Source organism: Elephas maximus, chromosome Y, assembly GCF_024166365.1.
Source record: "Elephas maximus indicus isolate mEleMax1 chromosome Y, mEleMax1 primary haplotype, whole genome shotgun sequence".
In the NCBI taxonomy this organism is placed as follows: Eukaryota; Metazoa; Chordata; class Mammalia; order Proboscidea; family Elephantidae; genus Elephas; species Elephas maximus.
In genome coordinates, this window is record NC_064847.1 from 11,112,143 (window position 1) to 11,131,683 (window position 19,541).

The 19,541-nt window shown below is 38.8% G+C and overlaps 1 protein-coding gene across 10 annotated transcripts in view; it reads right to left on the reverse strand.

The window, feature by feature from the left end:
• The window catches only part of LOC126069873 (lysine-specific demethylase 6A-like), a 214,718-nt gene that overhangs the window by 142,810 nt on the left and 52,367 nt on the right, over positions 1–19,541 (reverse strand). For 9 of the 10 annotated variants that reach the window (XR_007516091.1, XM_049873512.1, XM_049873510.1 and 6 more), the window contains exons 4-5: positions 12,910–12,959; positions 3,874–3,932 (exon numbers count right to left, since the gene is read on the reverse strand). Coding sequence is in view for 8 of the 10 variants with exons in the window: in XM_049873512.1 (XP_049729469.1) it covers positions 3,874–3,932; positions 12,910–12,959 (109 nt within the window). In the remaining 2 variants the exon portion in view is untranslated. The remainder of the gene's footprint in view (positions 1–3,873; positions 3,933–12,909; positions 12,960–19,541) is intronic. The other variant, XM_049873520.1, reaches the window with a different exon arrangement.

A 19,541-nucleotide genomic window follows, 5' to 3' on the forward strand; every position in this document is an offset into this window, starting at 1 on the left:
CTGTCACTGAAACCTATTCAAAACTATCCCCAGAGCTAGGACTCATTTATTGTTACCTGCTACTCTATTCCTTGAGGTCTATATTCTTCTTCTCTTTTTAATTAAATAACATAGTAAAAGGCTCAAGTTCAATAAGTGTTGACTGATAGGGGAAGAAATGGTGTAGAATTGAGGAGGGGAAAGATACAGAGTGAGAATGTGAATGTGAACAGGTACCTGGGAAGAAATTCAGGCTTCCTAGAGAGGTCTGGACACCTGGTGGCACAGTGGTTAAGAAAGAAACCGGTTGCTAAACAAAAAAGGTCGACAGTTCGAATCCACCAGCCACTCCCTGGAAACCCTATGGGGCAGTTCTACTCTGTTGCGTAAGGTTGCTATGAGTCATAATCCACTCCGGGGCAATGGGTTTGTTTTATGGGTATTGAGAGGTAGGGCACATGTCCTCAGCCCCTGGGAGGTAACCTGGGCGCTAAACTCCGAACTTCCTAAGTGTAAGACGCCTTTGTTATTCATCGCAGCCCTCCCTTAGACCACACTTGATGCTTGATAGTTTATTCTACTAACTTGTCTCATGATGAGACTAGCCACATGCCAGAAAAACCAATCACATGATTTAGGGTTGGAGCTTTCGGACAGGAGCTACCAGGAGACTGAAAAACTGGGATCAACCATGTGGACAATAAATCATGCCTATGTAGTTAAGCCTCAATAAAAACTCTAGACTCAGAGCTGATTGAATACTCCATACATATTTTTACCAGGATAGTAATGGGCCCTAAGGAAAACAAAATTCCCACCTGCTACCCTCCCAGACTCTTCCCTATGCATCTCCCTGTTTGATTTTCTGTATCCTTTATAATAATGAGTGTAACAGTTTCAGTGAGTTGTATATGCCTTTCTACCTGGTTATCAAACCTAGGGTGGTTTTAAGAAATCTCCCACTTGAAGTTATTATCAGAAGAGAGGTCTTTTGTGGGGTCTTTCCTCTACCTTTGTAGTTGGACCCTAACTCCATGCAGGTGGGGTCGAAAGTCTAGGGCAGACTTGGCAGTAGGAGGACTGTGCCTTAGTGTCAACAGTTTGGATAACTCCAGATAATAGCACAGACCACGTTCTATTCAGTAAGTAATTCTACTGCAATAAATCAAATCCAAGTGTGTGAGGTAAGCACAGAAAGTGGTGTCAGCAATTTACTGACTGCCAAATACTGACTGACATCATATCAGAACATTAGAAATAGCCATAAAATATGATAAAGTTTTTGTGACACATGCAGACAGGTTTATAGTTTTCAAATATTTAAAGCTTATCTTACCAAAGGAAAAAAATGCATATTTTGTGCATGACTATCACTGCCTTTAAGGAGACCTGGTGGTTCAGTGGTTAAGCACACAGCTGCTAACCAAAATGTCTTGAGTTTCAAACCCACAAGCTGCTCTGCAGGAGAAAGATGGCAGTCTGCTTCTGTAAAGACAACAGCCTTGCAAACTATGTGGCAGTTTTACTCTGTCCTGTAGGGTTCATTATGAGTCAGAACCAATGCAACAACAACAGGTATCACTGCCTTTAAGGAGACATGGTAGTACAATGGTTAAGTGCTCGGCTACTAACTGAAAGGTCAGTGGTTCAAACATAGCAGCTGCTCCGTGGAAGAAACTGCCTGAGGATTTGCTCCTATGTAAATGAATTCCCTGATTTAAACCCTATGGGGCAGTTCCACTCTGTCATGTGGGACTATGATTATGGTGTTGGAGAAGAAGAATGAAGACACCATGGAATGCCAGAACACACAAATCTGTCTCAGAGGAAGTACAGCCAGAATGCTTCTCAGCAGCAAGTATGGTACTCTGGACATGTTACCAGGAGGGGCCAGTCCCTGGAGAAGGACCATCATGCTTGGTAAAGTAGAGGGGCAGTGTACAAGAGGAAGACCCTCAAGAAGGTGGGCTGACACAATGGCTGCAACAATGGCTCACAACAAGCAATTCTGAGAATAGCGTAATGTGACCCCAAATACTCCCCAGCATGTTTTTCTTATTTCTAAATGGGCAACTGAGAGCTTAACATAACTAAGGCCATGATAAATCTGTAAGTTGCTCTTCCTTTGCCTGCCTCCTTCACATACCTCTGTTAACGACTTTGTTTTCACCAAATGTTAATGACTTTGTTCTTTGTTTTAAAACTGATGCAGGTAACATTTTGTTCTGTCTGGACTACCTGTGGCATACAACCTCCACAGGACAGTTGGATCCCAGGTATCAGATATGTATACCTTTAGCCTAATAAATAAATGCCTGGCAGGGGACTACAAAGACATCCGTAACCCTTGTAAGATTCTAATAAGCTCTAATGTAAAACTGCTCTTTGGGACTCCATAGAGACAGCCTGTGTTGCTACCAGGTCCCCGGTAATGTATACATCTCCTTAATAAACTTTCTCACTCTTTCTGACGGAGTATGTTTCATTGGCTCAACTGCTCCAGGGCATGAACCCTAATTGGGTAACAGTAAGATCAGGTTTTTCCTTCAGTAACACATAAGGACTTTATAAGTAGGAACAACTCCACAGCCCTCCCTAACAACAACAAACAATCTTCACAGGAGCAGATGGCCAGGTCTTTTCTAGATGGCTAAATTGTTTGTATCCATATTCTCAGGACAACTATAAATAACGACTTAAAAATAGCCATCTTTCAGTATGCTGACAAGACAAAGTATAATTATCACATACAGGAATAAGAATACCAGGTCTGCCTCTTCCACTAAATGAATGATTATAGAACACTGGGTAAAATTAACACATCTCACTTTTCCCAACAACAAAATTAAGACACTGAAGTAATAGATCTCCAAGGCCTCTTCCAGTTCCGAAAGTTCAGAACAGTGAATTCCATCTTAAAGAAGTTTATAACACCTTAAAATATACCTAAATTGGCTCTTGGTTTTAAATATGATTCACTACACAAGAAGGTAGGTGGCTTAAGTTTAAGATCTCTCTAAAGCAATGTATAATTAATGAGAAAAAAAAGATGAGCATCTATCATCCACAGTTTACCCAACAAGCAATGCGGTGCTTGCAGACATAAGCAATAATTAATGGAACCAAAAGAAGACAATGAAGGAAAAAAAATGTAGGAAAAGCTATCCAAGTTAAAGTTAAATATTCTCCTATAGGGAAACTATATTAAATAGTTTTTAATACACATTTTAAAACTCTGTGTCTAATATTCACGGTGTACTGCATGACATGATTTAAAAGTCTGGCTATGTATTTGCTCACCTTCCTCTGAACTCTCATAGTACTCAAATGGAAAAAAATAAAATAAAAACCAAAGGAAGGAAAAAAGTAAAAATGGTTTTCATTTAGTCATTTCTGACTCAGGGCAACCACATTTCTATCAGAGTAGGACTGTAGTCTGTAGAATTTTCATGGCTGATTTTTCAGGAGGAAATCGCTAGGAGCCTTTGAGTGGACTTGAACTTACAATTTTTCAGTCAGAAGTTGTGTTAATTACTAGCACCACCAGGCACAGGCCTAAAAAATGTTTCCTAAAATTTAGTTTACAAAATCTGATATTACTATCACAGTTAATCATCAAGGCTGAAAGAGGTATCATTACTTCCATTAGAAGAAACTGAGTATTTATCACTTGATTACTTGTTACTGGACATCAGAAGATGTTGGCTGATATTTTGAGTGGGAATGGGGCATGGGGATCAAATCTGATTAAAAGACAGGAAGAAAAACATGCTACTACTGCAAAATGTTTACTGCCATTGAAATATTTTATGTGCTTATTACACTCACACACTCACAAAGAAACTAAATCCTTTACTGAAAACACCTGGTGTTGGTAGTTTTATGTCAACTTACCACTGAAATGCATTGTAGTAGAAGTAGACCAACCCAAGGCCATATAAAAAGGCAGCATTCTATGATAAAAAAAAAGAAAAAACACAAAACTTTTAGTAAAAGTATTAAATATGCTATTAATATATTTACTACACAAGATGTTTTAAGTTCTAAAAATTCTATTATCTATTACAATACACTTCAAAAAAAACAATAAAGTCATTAGTTAACAAAGAACCCAAGCACACTGGAGACATACTTTTTAATCAAACCCACTCTAAAATATTCACCAACAGAATCCTTTGGAGCAAATGTAAAATAAATATTCAGTGATAAAAAAACTTAAGATTATGCTCTCCCCACTCTGTCCTCTTTCTCTAGCTCTGCTTCATGAACTGGATTCAATTTTAAGTTCAATCTTGTAGAAAGAAGTCAAGAAATGCAGAGTGTTACCCTCCAATATATTTTTGTACTAAAAACAAACTTCCTCCTAGTCATTTCAATTTTAGGTTTTTAAATGTCACTAATTCTTTGTGCTACCACTCATCTGTTAGTTTATAGTACTGTGGTGATTTGTGAGATGCTGAGAAGCTGGAAGTTATTAAAAAAGGCAGGAAAGAAAAGACAGAACTCTGAAACTAGCTCTTGAACATAGGTAGAGTAGCTAAAGTAAAAGAGGAATGATGAAGTGAAACTGCTGAGCAGAAGATCTCAAAGGGCAGCCCAAAAAGACAAAGTATTATAAGGAAATCTCCAAACACCTAGAGATAGAAAACCAAAAGGGAAGAACACACTTGGCATTCCTCAAGCTTAAAGAACTGAAAATTCAAGCTTCCAGTTGCAATACTGAAGGATTAAACAATACTGAATATTAAACACAATAAGCATGAAAGGAAGATGGAAGGAACACACGGAGTCACTGAACCAAAAAGAAATTGGTCGACATTCAACCATTTCAAGAGGTAGCATATCATCAAGAACCAATGGAAGTGGAGGAAGCGGTCTAAGCTGCACTGAGTACGCTAGTGAAAAATACAGCTCCAGTATTCACCAGTTGAGATACCTCAACAAACTGATACAGCTCAGGAAGTGCCCACTTATCTATGCTAAGAAATTTGGAAGAGAGCTTCTTGGCCAACCAAGTGGAAGAAGATTATTTATGCCTATTCCCAAGAAAGGTGATCCAAAAGAATGCAGAAATTATCTTACAATATCATTAAATAAATATCACATGCAAGTAAAATTTTACTGAAGAACATTCAAAAGGGGCTGCAGCAGTATATCAACAAGGAACTGCCAGATTTTCAAGCATGGTGCAGAAGAGGATGTGGAATCGGGGACATCACAGCTGAAGTCAGACAGATCCTGGCTGAAAGCAGAGAATACCAGAGAAGGATGTTTACCTGTGTTTTGACTATGCAAAGGCATTCCAGTGTATGGCTCATAGCAAATTATGGACAACACTATGAATATTGGGAATTTCAGAATACCTAGTTGTGCTCATGAGGAACGTGTATATAGACCAAGAGGCAGTCATTTGAACCAAACAAGGGGTTTAACGTTAGAAAAGGTTTGCCTCAGGGCTGTATCCTTCCACCATACCTAGTCAATCTGTATGCTGAGCAAATAATCCGAGAAGCTGGACAATATGAAGAAAAACACAGCATCAGAATTAGAGGAAGACTTATTAAGAACTTGCATTCTTACACAGAGGACATAACCTTGCCTGGTGAAAGTGAAGAGGACTTGAAGCATTTACTGAGGAAGATCAACGACCACAACCTTCAGTATGGATTTCATCTCAACATGAAGAAAACAAAAATCCTCACAACTGGACCAATATGCAACATCATGATAAACATAGAAAAGACAAGTTGTCAAGGATTTCAATTTACTCGGATTTATAATCAACAGCCATGGAAGCAGCAGTCTAGAAACCAAATGACATACACTGGGCAAATCTGCTGCAAAAGACCTCTTTAAAGTGTTGAAAAGCAAAGAGTCACCTTGAGGACTAAGGCGTGCCTAACCCAAGGTGTTTTCAGTTGCCTTAGAGGCATGTGAAGGCTGGAAGAAGTACTGATGTCGTTGAATTGTGGTGCTGGCAAAGAATATTGAATATACCATGGACTGCCAAAAGAATGAAAAAATCTGTCCTGGAAGAAGTACAACCAGAACGCTCCTTTAGAAGCAGAGATGACGAGGCTATGCCTCACATATTTTGGACATGTTATCAAAGATAGGCATATAGATCAACGCAACACAACTAAAAGCCAGAAATAAAACCATACAAACTGGAAGTCCGGAAATAAAACCATACATTTATGGTCAACCAATTTTGCCAAGGTTGTCAAGACCATTCAATGGGGAAATAATATTCTCTTCAACAAATGGTACTGGAGTCACCTGACAGTAACATGCAAAAGAATGAAGTTGGACCATTTATAAAAAGTAACTTAAAACAGATCAAAAACCTGTGCCCTTAGGGTTGGCAATGGATTCTTACATATAACAACAAAAACATAAGCAACAAAAGAAACAACAGATGATGAGCCATCAAGTCAATTCCTGCTCGTGGATATCCTATGAGACAGAGTAAAACTGCCCCAGATGGTTTCCAAGGAGTACCTAGTGGACTCAACAAACAGCTGTCCTTTCGGTTAGAAGCCTGAGCTCTTCATAACTTTGCCACCAGGACTCCACTATTAGGAAAGTTAAAGATAAACATAAAAGATACGTTTCCTAACATTTTTACATATTATATCTGATATACCATAGGAAATCAAATCAAACACAACCATACCTCATTGTATTGCACTTCTATTTACTGTGCTTCACAGATACTGCATTTTTTACCAACTGAAGGTTTGTGGCAACCCTGTGTGGAGCAAGTGTGTCAGCTCTATTTTTCAACAGTATGTACTCACTTTGTAATCTATGTCACATGTTGGTAATTCTCACAATATTTCAAATGTTTTCATAACAATTGAATCTGTTATGGTGATATATGATAAGCGATCGCTGATGTTACTATTGTAATTGTTTCAGGGCACCCATGTAAGAGACCAAACTTAATTGATAATTGTGTATGCTCTCCTGTTCCACCAACCAGCTGTTCGCTCATCTCTCTCTCTCTCCTAGGGCCTCCCTATTCCCTGAGACAAGACAACACTGAAACTAGGACAATTAATAACCCTATAATGGCCTCTAAGTATTCAAGTAAAAGAAGAGCCTCACGTCTCTCACCTTAAATCAAAAGCTAAAAATGATTAAATTTAGTGAGGAAGCCAGGTCAAAAGTTGAGAAAAACTGAAAGCTAGACCTCTTATGCCAGTAACCCAAGTTGTGAATGCAAAGGAAAAGCTCTCCAAGGAAATTAAAAGTAGTATTCCAATGAACACAGGAATGATAAGAAAGCAAACTCCAGGGAACATGTGAATGATAAAGCAAAACGGTCATATTGCTAACATAGATAAAGTTTTAGTTCTCCGGAGAGAAGAACAAAGGAGCCATAGAATTCCCTTAAGTCAAAGCCTAATCCAGAGTAAGGCCTTCACTCTATTCAAGTCTATGAAGGCTGAGAGAGGTGAGGAAGCTAAAGAAGAAAAATTTGAAGGTGGCAGACGTTGGTTCATGAGGTTTAAAGAAAGAAGCCGTCTACACAACATAAAAGCATAAGATGAGGCAGCAAGTGCTTATGTAGAGACAGCAGCAGCAAGTTACCCAAAAGATCTAGCTAAGATAAATAATGAAGGTGGCTCCACTAAAAAAGATTTTCAATGTAAACAGCCTTATAATAGAAGAAGGCTCTATCTAGAACTTTCACAAGTCAATGCCTTGCTTACAAACACAGCATGACTCTCTTGTTAGTGGCTAATACAACCGGTAGCTTTTTTAAATTTAAGGCAATGCTCATTCACCATTCTGAAAATAGTAGGGCCCTCAAGAATTATGCTAAATCTATTCTGCTGTGCTCTATAAATGGAACAGAAAAGCCTGGGCAACTGCATAGCTGTTTACAACATGGTTCACTGAATATTTTAAGCCCATAGCTGTTAGATGCCACCAAGTCAGTTCCAACTCATAGTGACGCTATGTACAACAAAAAGAAACACTACCTGGACCTGAGCCAACCTCACCATCGTTGTTATGTTTGAGCTCAATACTGAAGCCATTTTGTCAGTCCAACTGGTTAAGGGTCTTCCTCTTTCTTGCTGACCATCTGCTTTACCAAGCATGATGTCCTTCTCCAGGGGCTGAGATCCCTCCTGATAAAATGCCCTAAGTATATGAGATGAAGTCTTGCCATCCTTGCTTCCAAGGAGCATTCCAGCTGTATGTCTTCCAAGGCAGATTTGATCACTCTTCTGGCAGTTCACAGTATGTACAATATTCTCTGCCAAAATCATACTTCAAAGGCATCAATTGTTCTTCAGTCTTCCTTACTCATTGTCCAGCTTTCACATGCATATGAGGCGAGTGAAAACACACTGGCTTGAGTTGGGTGTACCTTAGTCCCCAAAGTGACATTTTTGCTTTTTAACACTAATTCAAAGGGGTCGTTCACAGCAAATCTGTTCTCTCTCTCTCTCTCTCTCTCTATATATATACACACACACACACACACGTATATAAAATATGTCTTTTGATTTCTTCACTGCTGCTTCCACAGCTGTTGACTATGGATCCAAACAAAATGAAATCTTTGACAACTTCAATCTTTTCTACATTTATCATGGTGTTTACTGGCCCAGTTGTGAGGATTTTTGTTTTCTTTATGTTAAGGTGCAATCCATACTGAAGGCTGTGGTCTCTGATCTTCATCAGCAAAAGCTTCAAGTCCTCCTCACTTTCAGCAACCAAAGTTGTGCCATCTACATATCGAAGACTGTTCATGAGTCTTCCTCCAATCCTGATGTTCCGTTCTTCATACAGCCCAGCTTTTCAGAGTATTTGCTCAGCATACAGACTGAGTAAGTATGACGAAAGGATACAACCCTGACACACACCTTTCCTGATTTTAAACCAATCAGTATCCCCTTGTCCTGTGTGAACAACTGCCTCTTGATCTATGTAAAGCTTCCTCATGAGCACAATTAAGTTTTCTGGGATTCCCATTCTTCACAATAACTTATTATGCTCCACACAGTTGAACAGCTTTGCATAGCCATTGAAAACACAGGTAAACATCTTTCTGGTATGCTCTCTGCTTTCAGCTAAGATCCATCTAACATCAACAATGATAAAGCCCTCACTCCACATCCTCTTCTGAATCCAGCTTGAATTTCTGGCAGCTCCCTGCTGATGTACTCCTGAAATCACTTTTGAACGATCTTCAGCAAAATTTTAACTGTGTGTGATAATAATGACATTGTTCGGTAATTTCCGCATTCTGTTGGATCACCGTTCTTTGTAATGGCAAAATACAAATCTCTTTCAGTCAGTTGGCCAGGTAACTGTCTTCCAAATTTCATGGCATATGAAAGTGAGCACTTCCAGCACTGCATCCATCTGTTGAAACATCATTAAGAACTCCTGCTCAGAAAAAAGGATTTCTTTCAAAATATTACTGCTCATTGACAGTGTACCTGGTCACCCAAAAGCTCTGATGAAGATGTACAAGGAGATTAATGTTGTTACCATGCTCGCTAACATAACATCCATTCTGTGCTCACAGACCAATGAGTAATTTTGACTTTCATGTCTTATTATTTAAGAAATATTTTGTAAGATTACAGCTTCCGTAGATGGAGATTCCTCTGATGGACCTGGGCAAAGGAAATTGAAAACCTCTGGAAAGGATTCACCATTCTAGATGCCATTAAGAACATCTGTGATTCACAGAAGTAAAAATAACAACATTAACAGGGGTTTGGAAGAAATTGATTCCAACCTTCATGGATGACTTTGAGGATTCCAGACTTCAGTGGAGGAAGTAATACAGATGTGGTAGGAACAGCAAAAGAACTGAAATTAGAAGTGAAGCCTGCAGATATGCATGAAATTGCCACATTCTCATAATAAAACTGTAACAGATGAGAAGTTGCTTCTTATGGGTGAGCAAAGGAAGTGGTTTCTTTAGATGGAATCTACTCCTGGTGAAGACACTGTGAACATTCTTAAAATGACAACAAAGGATTTAGACTATTACAGGAACTTGGCTGATAGAGCAGAAGGTTGACTCTAATTCTGAAAGAAACTCTACTGTGGGTAAAACGCTATCAAAGCAGTACAACATGCTACAGAAAAATCTTTCGCAAAAGGAAGTGTCAACCAATGAGGCAGACTTTATTGTCTTATTTAAGAAACTGCCACAGCCACCTCAACCTTCAGCAACCACCACCATGATCAATCTGCAGCCATCAATCCCAAGGCAAGACCTGTCACCAACAAAAAGATTGTAACTCGCTAAAGGTTCAGAAGATGGTTTGCAATTTTTTTTAAGCAATAAACTATTTTTTAATTAAGGTATGTACATTGTTTTTTAGACATAATGCTACTGGCATGCTTAATGGACTACCCATAAACCCACTGATGCCATCAATTACAACTCATGGCTGCCCTACAGGACACAGCAGAACTGTCCATAGGTTTCCAAGATGTGCCTAGTGGATTCAAACTGCTGATCTTTTTGTTAGCAGCCGTAGCTCTTAACCACTGCACCAGCCATACTCTTCATGGACTACCCACTAACCAAACCCACTGCCATCGAGTTGATTCCGACTCATAGCAACCCTATAGGACAGAGTAGAACTACCCCATAGAGTTTCCGAGGAGCGCCTGGCACATTCAAACTGCCGGCCTTTTGGTTAGCAGCCGTAGCACTTAACCACTACACCACCAGGGTTCCCCTAATGGACTACAATATAGTGTAAACATAACTTTCATATACACCAGGAAACCAAAAACTTCATGTCAGTCATGTTATACAATATTTGCTTTATTGCAGTGGTCTGAAACTGAACCTACAAATATTTCCAAGACATGCCTGTATCTGATAATGTACTTATATGTAGAATACATAAGAGAACTCTTAGAACACAATAATAGAAAGATAACTAACCATTTAAAAATGGTCAATTATTCTGAATAGATGTATCTCCAAAAATGATACACAATGGCCAACAAGTACATGAGAAGATGCTCAACATCATCCGTCATCAGGGCATTGAAAGTCAAAACAACAATAAGATACTACTTCACATTCAATAGGATGCCAAAAAAAAAATTAAAAGACAGACAATAACAAGTATTGACAACGATGTGGCCACATAAGATCCTTACACACTGAAAGTGGGAATGTGAAATGATGCTGTGACTTCAGAAAACAGTCTAGTAATTGGCCAAAAATTTACCATTTCACCCAGCAAGTCCATTCCTAGGTATAAATCCAAGAGAAATGGAAACATATATGCACATAAAATTGTGCATATACATGTCCATATCAGCATTATTCATAATGACAAGTGTGGAAACAAGTGAAGTGTCCATCAACTGATAAATTAAAAAAAAAAAAAAATGCAGTAGGTCCATTCAAATGAGTATTATTCAGACATAAAAAGGAATAAAATACATGACACAATGAATGAACCTTGAAAAAATATGTTAAGTGAAAAAAGGAAGTCACAAAAGACCATATACCGTATGACTCCATTTATGTCAAATGTCCAGAACAGGCAAATATTCTGAAACTATTTCATTTTTGGAGAAAAAGAAACTAGATTAATGGTTGCTTAAGACTGTGTATATAGGCAAGTAAGGAATTAAAGGATAGATGGGCATGGGGTTTGTTTTCAATGTGATGAAATGCTCTAAAATTTCCTGAAGTGATGACAGTTGCTCAGCAATGAGATGTAGACTATGAACAGGTGAACAGTATAAAACAACTGTATACTGTATCATATATTGTAGAGTATATAGTCTCTGAGTGGTGCGGACGGTCACCCACCCAGCTGCTAACCGAAAGGCTGTGGTTTGAATCTACAGATGTTCCTCATAAGGAAAGTCTGGCAATTTACTTCCAAAAACTCAGCCAGTGAAAACCATGTCAGAACATAGTTCTAGGTGCTATGAGTTCCAATCAACTCTACTGTAACTGGTGTAGAGCATGCTAATTATATGTCAATAAAGTTATCAAGGTGCCCTGGTAGCACAGTCATTAAGGGCTACAGCTGCTAACCCAAAGGCTGGCAGTTTGAATTCACCAGCCATTCCTCAGAAATCCTTTGGGGCAGCTCTATTCTGCTATGAGTCAGAAAATGCTGGACAGCACCTAACAACAACAATGAAGCTATCAAAATCTACATTTATGGATTCACTAATCTTCATTTCTTATTATACTTCTTTCCAAGCCAAGTAATTTACAAACAACAACCAAAAACACTTACATTAAGGATCAAAACACAGGCAATGTTGTTTGTGGCTAAACTACGATTTCTGCTCAGCCCCATCTATGGCTAATCCTCATAGCAGTTAGTATCAAAAAATTATATTATGGGTTACATCAAACACAAGATAAATTTTTTGGGGGGGGGCAAAGAATGATTACGCGAATCATTAAGCAGCTATGTATTTAGGTACTTGGGCAATACGTAAAAGTTTACATGCTGATCTGCTAACAACCATGTATTCCTTAAACTGCCCTAAAACATCATTAGACACAGTTCTTGATTTAAAAGGTCTTCCAGCTCTCCCCAGGGAACTAATAACAGAGAAACTGTAACAAGGAATAACTTTGGCCTTACTCCCCAGCTTTAGCATGGCCACCATCCATACCTTCCTTTATTCCCAGATAAAAACTTACAAGAGGGATAGGTTTTGTCGTTTTGCTTGCTTTTAAGTACCACAGTTGGGATTACCTTTTGCCACTAAACTATAAGAAGGAAACCAAGAACAAAATACATCACAAAAAACTGAACATACAAATTTTTTTTCCCCTTTCCACGTCTCCCTCCAAAATTTATGTTTTCATCACTGATTAAAAGACAGTACAATTTATTTTGAATACAATCTGCCTCAGAGAAAGACAAGAAGATTGGTAGGGGAATATGTACGAACCTTCCAGTAGTCAGACTGTAAATTGTAGTACTTCTGATATGCAGATAATGCTGAAAAAAAAAAATTACTAGTCAAATTATGTCCCATTTAAAAATTCATAATACAGATGTTAAAAAAAAAAAAAACATTGAAACAAATTGCCCACAGTACCTACATCTCAGCAAAGAGTGAAATTTCTAAGACTAAACAATTTAAATTTACAGCCTCCCAAGCAAACCACCCATGGTAACAAATTACTGACCTAAAGAAGTTCAGACATAAAATCATGGTCAAATCCTACATATTCATTGAAATTTTAAGATAAAATCTAGGGAAATGGCTTGAACCAACTATACCTCCATCAGGAGCCCAACTTGGTAAGAGAACTGCCCCACAGAGTTTCCAAGGCTGTAGTCTTTAGGGAAGAAGCAAACTGCCACATCTTTCTTCCACAGAGCGGCTGGTAGGCTCAAACAGTAGACCTTTTGGTTAGCAGCCAAGCACTTAACTACTGCACTCTCAAGGTTCCTGGACCAAGAATACTGGGCCCTAATCACCCTCATGACAGCAGTGGAACAGTGTTCCACCGGTAGAATTCTCATCTTTTATGAGGAAAACCTAGGTTCCATTCCCAGCCAAGGCACATCAAGTGTAGCTACCACTTATCTGTCGGTGGAGGTTTGCATGTTGCTACGATGCCAAATAGATTTCAGCAGACCTGCCAGACTAAGACAAACTAGAAAGAAAAGCCTGACAACCTCTTCTGAAAATGAGCCAGTGAAAACCAACGGTTCCAATCCTGTTACATATGGGGTCACCACAGTTGGGGACCAGCTAAATGGCAACTAACAATGACAACCATCCTCACAGGGGAATGTTCCACAGAGAAAGAGAAAGGCAAGCCCCTATCCAGTGCCCCATTCATAAAGCAGGGTGTCAGCCCAAAAGAAGTGGGCTGCTATTCAAGCCCAATGATGCAGAGGTTTAACCCTGGAAAAGAGCAAGCTGGAAGAACAGAGTTCAGTAGTTCTCCTTAACAGAATGAATTCATATGGCAAAGAGCTTGGGGAAGTTCAAACCTAGCATGCTATTAAAAACAAGGGAGATTTTTGATACAATAGGGGTTCTGATATTAAGTCATTAATAGGAAGCTGTAGCTCCATGGTAACAACAAGCTAAACTGTCGACCAATTAGATGCTTATGCGAGAGAACCAGGGAAAGATATAGCCAAGAAAAACTCTTCCATTGTCAGAAACAAGCCTCACATACTATACTAGCAAAGGAGTTAGATTTAACTGGATAAGCCTCTGAAGCAATTTATGCACCAAGCCACTGCTAAAAACAAGAACAATCAGCCAGCAACTGGTGCATACTAGGAGCTGGGTGTGATAACCAGTAGAGGCAGATCAAGCTAGAAACTTAACAAAGATCAATAAAAGAGACAGTGAAGACAATCCTGCTATAACCACATTCATCTCAAGATGAATGTGCATGTAACAAAGGCTGTGTATCCTTTGAGATGCAACATCAGAATCTACACACTACAGGAAATAAAGATTTCATAAAAATGTTCCAGCCATTAAACATAAACAAGCTAACAGCACTGTGATCCTAATACTCTCCACCATGTTTCTCCTTACAAAATTGTTAAGTGATAGCCTGACATAACTAATGCCAGGATGAACCTGCCAGTTTTTCTCCTTCCTCTGCCTGCCTCCTCCTTCTTAAACCTTTGTTAATGACTTTGTTTTGAACTAATGCTAATGACTTTGTTCTTCGCTTTGATCTGATGCAAAAAAAACTTGTTTTGTTCTGTCCAGCCACACACAGAGATCAGAGCCCAAGTGTCTGATGTGTGTATCTTTAGCCAGGTAAGGAGTTGTCTGACATGTATCTCTTTAGTCTGATAGAGTCTCTTGTCACTATCTCTAAATGAATAAATCCGCTGGCTACACCATCTACAGGCCCCAAAGACATTTCTAGCCGAAGACATTTCTAGCCGTTATAAAATTCTATACAGACCCTAATGTAAAATTCCTTTTTGTGACCCCCACAGAGACAGTCTGCACTGCTGCTGAGTTCCAGTAACTTACATCTCCTAAATAAATTTTCTTACTCTTTCTGACTTGGAATACGTTTCATCAGCTCGACTGCTCCAGGGCATGAAAGCTAATTAGGCAACAAGCACCACCAAGGCCCAGAGAGAGTGAGGAAGAGGAATCATAACTGTCATAACTGGTACAAAATCTCTCTAAAATGTTCATGTTTCAACAACAAAAAATGACACATGGAGAGAGAATACAAGGTATGACTCATAAAAGACAAGAAGAAGTAAAAAGAAAAAAAGGCATGAACGCGCTTTAAGAGAGATCAGACATCAGACTTACCAGACAAAAATCTTCAAATTACAAATATGCTTTAAGTAGTAAATAAATATATCTAAAGTAGTAAAGGAAACACCCTTAAAAAGAAAAAGAAATTATAAACACAATGTCTCTCTGGTAGAAAAATTACACAAAACATACCACTTTGTTCTGGAATAAAAAATATATAATACCTGAAATCTGTAATTCCCTTCAACAGTATATTTAAGCCAGGAAAACAAATAAACAACAAATTCATAAACAGAAGGACACAATGGTAGAGATTATGCAATCTGACAAAGAAATTAAAAATGAAGAAAAATAAACAGGCCCCAAGAGAAACATGGGATGCCATTAAGCACATACAATGGCAGTACCAGAACAAGAGGAGAAACAAAGCAGCAGAAAAAACATCTATTTGAATAAATAATGACAAAAAGTTTAGAAAACCTGAAGGAAAACATCTCAGATCAAATAATTCTAAGTAGAATTAACACAGAGATCCACACCCAGATACCACAAAGTCAAACTAAAGTCCAAAAAAACAAAGAGAATTATGAGCACAGCAAGCGAAGAATCAGGGAAAATGGTACCACAATAAAATAAACCATTTTTTCCCCACTAGGGACCACAGAGACAAGAGAAGTAGGACTACATCTTCAACATACGAAAATAAGAAAATGTAACAAAGAATCTTACACCCAATAAAACTACGTTTCACAAAGTAAGGCAAAATAAAAGCACTACTAGAGAAACAAACATTATGAGAATGGTCAATAAGCTGACCACCTTAAGTGACTAAAGGAATTTCTTTAGGCTGAAAGCAAGTGATACAGGATAGCAAACAGTATCAACAAGAAAAACCAAACAGTGCTAGCAAAATACTTACGCAGATAATAAAATTAGGTGTATCTGTCCTTATTGTTCCCTAAAAACTTTACACACACATTAAACAAACATGGAAGCCTCTAAAAAGTGGACAGAAAAAGGGACCCACTGTTTGGGACTTTGGAACCCAAGGAATAACATGGCAGTGAGTTCCATTAGTTTTCCTTTTGCCTCATGTATATTAGGTTTGAGGGTGAAGAAGCTAGCAACTCAGAAACACCAACGGACGTAGGCCATAAAACCCTTAAAAAAAAAAAAAAAAAAAAACTCTACCTGACTAAATGACAAAGAAAAAGGTAATCGTGGCAAGGCCAAAAACTTGCAGACAGTAACCATTAAACTGTAGTCAAACGCCACAGAAAAAGATCTGCCCCAAACCCACCAACAAGAGAAAAGGTCAAACGGAAAGAAAAGATTAAAGGGAACAAAGATTTTCATCCTCATTAACACATTACAAGGTGCCTCAAAGCTCACTCCTTACACCTCCCTCTCAGCTAAGGGAGGTGTCAGGGAAGGTCAAACTGAGTAAAAACAACGCTTTTATCTCAGTTGCTTGATAATTAGGGCCTGGTTGGCACAGTGGTTAAGCGCTCCACTGCTAACCACAAGGTTGAGAGTTCAAATCCACCAGCTACTCCTTGGAAACTCTATGAGGCAGTTCTACTCTGTCCTACAGGGTCGCTGTGAGTTGGAATCAACTCAAAGACAATGGTTTTTCAGTTTTACGGAGTCAGAGGACTTCTGATGGTACAACGCCTAAGAGCTACAAATGCTGCCAAAAGGGCAAAAGTTCAAATCCACCACTGGCTGCTTAGAACGCCTGTGGGGCAGTTCCACTTTGTCCTATAGGGTAACTATGAGTAGGAAGTGACTCAACAACCATGGGTTTTTACAGGGTCACCAGATGCCATGGTGGTAGAGTTAGAGTGCTCAGCTGCTAACTGAAAGACTGGCAGTTCAAACCCACCAGTGGCTCCATGGGAGAACGACGTGGCAATCTGCTTCTGTAAAGATCACAACCTTGGAAACCCTGAGGCAGTTCTACCCTGTCGTATAGGGTCACTGTGAGTCAGAACTGACTTGACAGCAATGAATTTGGTTTTTGGTTTCTGGTGTCGGCAGAAAACAGTGGGTCAGTGGCAGAATCCTCACTTTCCATCCAGGAGACGTGGTTCAATTCCTAGCCAATGCACGCCATGTGCAGCTACCACACGTCTGTCAATGGAGGCTCGCATGCTGCTATGATGCTAAAGAGGTTTCAGCAGCGCTTCCTGATTAAGGTGGATTAGGAAGAAGGGCCTGGAAATATGAGCAAAAAAGAGACTATGGGCCACAACAATCCAATCTCCAACTCATGAGGGGAATGGCCCAGCCTGACAGCAGCTAACAACAACACAGTACCAGTGAAAATTATGTAATGAGCCTACATGCTGTAACGAGTGGCAAAAACAAGGTGTCTACCTCTCCCAGTTTGGGAGGACTCAGTGGAGCCTTGGTGGAGAGTCAGGACTTCTGCCACTGATCCACAGTCATAAGGCTATACCCAATGTCCTATAAGTGGAGACTACAGAGAAAGCAAAAAATCTCATCCTAGTACAAAAATAACAGGAATACCATACCACTCAGGTGTTGTCAACATGGACTAAGAAAAGAGTCTGAAGTTCCATCTGCCAGAGACATATCACAAAAAAAAACCTTCATAACACACCGCATGAACATCCAGAAGTGCATAAAAAATCACTCTTAATATCAAAACAAGAAAGGCCTCGAACTGAATGAAAAAGGCAAGTGATGCTTACGATGCCGAGAGATATATTAGAACTACGTGACAGATACTGGTATTTCTGAACCATGAAAACAATGCCTCAAAGAGCAACTAAAACATGCTTGAAAAGAATGTAGAAGTAGAAAGTCTCAGCAAAGAAACAGAAGATTAAAAAGAGGACAGGATATAAAGAGAACAAAGAAATTTTTAAACATCATTAATATCACATGCTAGCAAAATTTTGCTGAAGATATTCAAAAAGGACTACAGTCATACACTGACAAAGAACTGTTAGAAGTTCAAGCAAATACAAAACAGGACGTGGGATGAGGAATGCATCATTGTTCTTGTCAGATGGACCTTGGCCAACAGCAGAGAAAACCAGAAAGATTTTTAACTGTGTTTATCGAGTACACAAAAGCATTTGACTATGCAGAAAGAAGAATGGAAATTCTAGAATACTTAATAAAGCTCATGAGGGTAAACAGACCCAGAGGCAGTCATCTGAACAAAACAAGGATTTGCTACATAGTTCCAAATCTGTAAATGCAGGCAGCATGAAGTATCCCCTCACCTTACTTATTCAATATGTACTGTCAATGAATACCCCAAGAAGTCTTACTATTTGAAGCACATGGCATCAGGACTGGAGAAAAACTTATTAACAACCTGTGATATGCATCTGTCAAAAATGAAGATGACCTGAAGCACTTTTTCATGAAGGTCAAAGACTACAGCCTTCAATATGAGATACATCCAAATATAAAGAAAATGAAAATTCTCATAACTGGTCTGATAAAGAATATCATGATAAATGGCAAAGCAACTGAAGCTGTCAACAATTTCATTTGACTTGAACCAATCAGTGTCCACAGATGCAGCAGCCAAGGAAGAAGAAGATATATTGCCCTGGAAAATCTGTGGCATAAGACCTCTATAGGTTTAAAAAAACAAAGATGTCACTCTGATTACTAAGGTACACCTGACCCTAACCATGATCTTTTTAACTGCCTCATAGGCATGGAAAAGCTGGACAATGAAAAAGGAAGCCAAGAAAAATTGGCAGTGTTGGTGAAGAACACTGAATGTTCCAGAAGAAAAAACAAATCAGAAATACAATCAGAAACGTCTTTGAAGCAAAGATGGTGCGACTTCAGCTCCATTACTTTGGATATGTTGCCAGGAATGACCAATTACTAGAAAAGGACATCATGTCTGTAAAAACAAAGGGTCAGTGAAAATGAAGGAAACCCTCAATGAAATGGACTGACACAATACCTGCAACAATGGCAAACATGCTAACAACCATGAACATGAAGCAGGACTAGGCAATATTTCATTCTGTCATACATACGGTCACTGTGAGTGAGATGATTTGACAGCAACTAACAACAAAATAACTTTAAAACTGAAAAGTGCAATAACTGAAAAACAGCTCACAGAATGGTTTCAACAGCATAATTCAGGGAACAGAAAAATCATTAAGAAACAAAGGAAAAGAAAACGCAAACTAAAAGCAGAGAAAAAAAAGAAACAGACTCAGAAGTTAATGACTAAAGGAGATTTGAAGGGAAAATGAGTATTTTCTCAAAAGAAGGAAAATTAAGAGAACATGTCATAAACATATCCTAAAATA